This window comes from Vulpes lagopus, chromosome 15, assembly GCF_018345385.1.
Source record: "Vulpes lagopus strain Blue_001 chromosome 15, ASM1834538v1, whole genome shotgun sequence".
Taxonomy (NCBI): Eukaryota; Metazoa; Chordata; class Mammalia; order Carnivora; family Canidae; genus Vulpes; species Vulpes lagopus.
In genome coordinates, this window is record NC_054838.1 from 19,405,803 (window position 1) to 19,410,334 (window position 4,532).

Here is a 4,532-nt window from a genome sequence, read left to right on the forward strand (position 1 = left end):
ATTCTGCTTTGAGACTCTTAACTTTGCATCTTTAGTGTATTTGTTTTCAGGTCCTATTCTGATGTCTGATTTTCTGGAGAGGATCTTGTAGTGTCACGTGACTCCCACATCACAACAGATTGAGGCACTAGGGTTAAGTTTAATGATAAAGTACCTGTAGCCCAAGGGTCCCTTGCTGCTAATGTGGATCTCACTCTTCAATTTGTGCTATTTTCATTAAATACTTTGTCTTTTGGTGTTCTAGCCATGTCAAAGGAAAATATCACCCATATTCATGAATTCATCCTGGTGGGCTTCCCTACTTCCCCTTGGCTACAGGTTCTGCTTTTCCTCCTCTTCCTCATCACCTACCTGTTTGTCCTGTTGGAGAATATGATCATCATTCTCACTGTATGGGTCACTGGGTCCCTGCACAAGCCCATGTACTATTTTCTGGGCACTATGTCCTTTCTGGAGACTTGGTATGTATCTGTCACAGTCCCTAAGATGTTGGCTGGATTCCTACTTCATCCCAATACCATCTCCTTCCTGGGATGCATGATCCAACTCTATTTTTTCATCTCACTTGCCTGTACTGAATGTGTGCTCTTGGCTGCCATGGCCTATGACCGTTACGTGGCTATATGTTGTCCTCTTCGTTATCCAGCTATGATGACCACAGAATTTTGTGTGCAGCTGACCATAAGTTCCTGGGTGAGTGGTTTCAGCATCTCCATGGCAAAGGTATACTTCATTTCCCAAGTTGCCTTCTGTGGCAATAATATCTTGAATCATTTTTTCTGTGATGTTTCCCCCATCCTCAAACTGGCCTGCATGGACTTTTCTATGGCTGAGATGGTAGACTTTGTGCTAGCCATTCTCATCCTTGTGTTTCCTCTCTCAGCCACTGTTCTTTCCTATGGCTTCATTGTTTCTACCATCCTGCACATTCCCTCAGCCACTGGGCAGCAGAAGGCCTTCTCCACCTGTGCCTCTCACCTCACAGTGGTGATCATCTTCTATACAGCTGTGATCTTCATGTATGTCCGACCTCGGGCCATTGCTTCATTCAATTCTAACAAGTTGATCTCAGCCATATATGCAGTTTTTACTCCCATGCTCAACCCTATTATCTACTGCCTGAGGAACAAGGAAGTCAAAGATGCCATCAGAAAAACCATGTCAAGTGGCCAAGCCCTTTTTTCGAGAGATTCTTTTTGCTAAAAAGATTCAGACATTCCTTCTCTTCTCATTCGACTTAATCTCAAAAACACCGACATTAGGTAAAAGCCTGCAATTATAAACATACTGACTGAATACACAATTAAAGGAGAAGAGGCCAGATATATATATATATATATATATATATATATATATATATAAAGCTCCTTTTCTTTCAGGCTTTAATTAAATGCTTCCTTTTATAATGCAGTAAGTGAAATAACCAGAACTTTATGAGACATATATCGGTACTGGAGTTATAAAATAAATTTACTTTTATGAAGATGCTAAGGAATAGTCAGTTATTATCCAACTAGTTTTTAGAGTTCTATTGGTGAGACTTCTCCATTTTGATTTTGTTTTGTTTAAAAAATCTCTTTGTCTTATGAGGAGTACACAGAAAGAGGTTCTGCTATCATCAATTTCATGGCTAGGACCTGTTTATTGCTCCCTAGAGGGTTAGGACCTTGGTTCCTTTTATAATCAATTGGTGATATTCCATTTTAATTACTTCTTCAAATTTAAGAAAATATGAAATATGAATTCCTTTTAGGATGTAATAAAAACACCATAAGGTAGACAGCATGCAAAACTTATCATGGCAGAAAGAAAACAAGATTAATATATATGTGTGTGTGTGTATATATAGTCATATGTTATTATATACATAAACTTATATATTATTTATACATAAAAATATATAATTTATATAATTTTATAACATAAAATGTATACATAATGTAGAAGTTCCAGCAAATACGTATGTATTATAAATATAATATATAATTTCAGGCTTGGATTTTCTTCCTTTGTTGGAATTTCTACATAAATAATTTTTACATATATAACTCTTGAAAGCCATGAGCTAGACCCTCAGAAAAACTGGTAGCAATTCATTAAAGCCCATTCCTTTTCAGGTAAAAGAAGCATTGACATTGACAAGAGGTCACAAGAATGCCCTTGTTTAGATGGTACTTGGCCTGGATGTGCAGGATTTTCTAAGGTTTCCAAAACATCCCTCTCTTATTTGTTTTCCTTTTGATTTTGGAAAGGTGGATGCAGTACCCTAGTATGTGCTTTCATTCAGCTATTATGAAATTATAGAAAAGACATGGATTCTGTCTGGCTCAGCAACAATATTGGATAAGTGAATTAATGAAATATAGTCTGCCAAGAGTTTAAGGGTTGCAGGCATACGATTTCACCCCAACACTTTGGAAATCACATTTCACAAGTTTTAATCAGGTTATTGACTTAAATACCATATTTGCTTTGCTTTAACTTTATTTAAATTGTAACTGCATAGTCTTCTGATTTTTTCTTCTGATTTTGTATTAAGTTTTTGTATAAGGTCACATGAGATTGCTTTATTTTATATAGATTATTATATTTTATAGACTGTGATAGTTTCCAATTTATCTAAACTTGTTACATTCTCCTGGCCTTCATTACTTTTAGCCTAACAATTGTATATTCATAATAATATGTACTATTTTTCTTAAGTTAAAAGAAGCATTACGGTCCAAGGCCCTCACACAGGCACTAAAAATAATATAAGACGCTCTATTTTGAATCATAGAATTTCTTACCCCTGTGTTAGAATTTTCTAGTCTTTTTTTTTTTTTCAAGAAAAAGCAGTGTTATGCTATATATATTTCTGCTCAAAAATCTTTGTTAATTTCTAATAGACAATGTTATTTTGAAATCTCACAAGTTTAATTTTCATTCTTAAAATTCTTTTCAATGTTGGTTAAGCAGCTCTGTGGTCATTTATTATTATAACCTCAACTATCATCTATATTTATATAACCTGACAGTCTATACTGGTCTGGTCTATACGTCTGACTTTTAAAGTTTTCTATATAGCCATTAGATCATTTGTTATACAAATCCTCTGCACTTACTTATCTTCTGCTTTATTTGATGAACTCGATTCCTTTATTTTTTTTTTTTGCTTGAAGATTTTATTTATTTTTTCATGAGAGACACACAGAAAAAGAGAAAGAGACAGAGACACAGATAGAAGGAGAAGCAGGCTCTACGTAGGGAGCCCAATGTGGGACTTGATCCCAGGACGCCAGGATCACAACCTGAGCCAAGGCAGACGTTTAACTGCTGAGCCACCCAGGCGTCCCAAATGAACTTGATTTCTAAGAAAGTTTCTTTCTCCATTTATGATGTGTTTTCTTATGTTTCTTTTATGTTGACACTTAAAATATTTTACTTTTATATGTTTGGAACACTCAGAAAGTAGAAAAGTAGTAAAATTAACAACTTCATCCACAACTCAGATTTTTAAAATTGAAGACCAAAAGCTGTATATAGATTTTATAATTATGCTACATATTTAATATTGTACTCCAATTACAACTACATTACGTTATTCAAAACTGGAAGAGTGGCATTCAAAAAAAGGAAAGACAGAATGACCTGTAGCTGAATCGAAGTCTGCAGAGGAGGTGGCTAGGAAAAAGCTATGATTTTCCTGGACATCTATCAAGTAGTGAACCAGCAAGAAAGTAATAGATAAATTGTCAAAACTGAGAGTAGCAGGAAGTTTTCCAGATGACTAAGTTGGTAAAAATTCCCCTTTGTTGCAGAAAAAATTGTATTGGGGGATCCCTGGGTGGCGCAGCGGTTTGGCGCCTGCCTTTGGCCCAGGGCGCGATCCTGGAGACCCGGGATATAATCCCACGTGGGGCTCCCGGTGCATGGAGCCTGCTTCTCCCTCTGCCTGTGTCTCTGCCTCTCTCTCTCTCTCTGTATGACTATCATAAATAAATAAATAAATAAATAAATAAATAAATAAATTTTAAAAAAATTAAAAAAAAAAAGAAAAAATTGTATTGGATGTACAAGAGTTCAACCAAACAGAAAACCAGTAGAAGATATATATTAAAATATTTATTATGTGGAGCTGGCTTATGCAGTTGTGGGGACTGGCAAGGCAAATCTGAAATGTATAAGGCAGGCGTCAGGAAGGGCAGCCTGGAAGTCTCACGCATGGGCTGAAGCTGCTTGCCACAAGTAAAATTTCTTTTATCTCAGGGAAGTCTCAGTTCTGCCCTTATAGCTTTTCGATTGGTTGAATCAGGCTCCTCTAGATTATCTAGAATAATCTTCCGTACTTAAAGTCAACTGATTATAGACTTTAATCACATCTACAAAATACCTTCCCAGCAACACCTAGATTAATGTTTGATGGAAAAACTGGGGACTAAAGCCCAGCCAAGTTGACACATAAAACTGACCACCATGGTCCAACTCTTGGCACTCATTCACATCTCTTTAAACCACAAAATCTATAAATCAAGACAACAACAAAGTCATAC

The 4,532-nt window shown here is 36.0% G+C and overlaps 1 protein-coding gene across 1 annotated transcript; it reads left to right on the top strand.

The window, feature by feature from the left end:
* The first annotated feature begins 246 nt into the window (after positions 1-246).
* Positions 247-1,203, top strand: LOC121476088 (olfactory receptor 6). Its single transcript, XM_041729835.1, has one exon. The coding sequence runs from the start codon at positions 247-249 to the stop codon at positions 1,201-1,203; it is 957 nt and encodes a 318-aa protein (XP_041585769.1).
* Positions 1,204-4,532: the final 3,329 nt, after the last annotated feature.

Bases quoted from the DNA above. Each gene is read 5' to 3' on its own strand.
- LOC121476088 (XM_041729835.1), top strand. From the start codon at position 247: ATGTCAAAGGAAAATATCACCCATATTCATGAATTCATCCTGGTGGGC.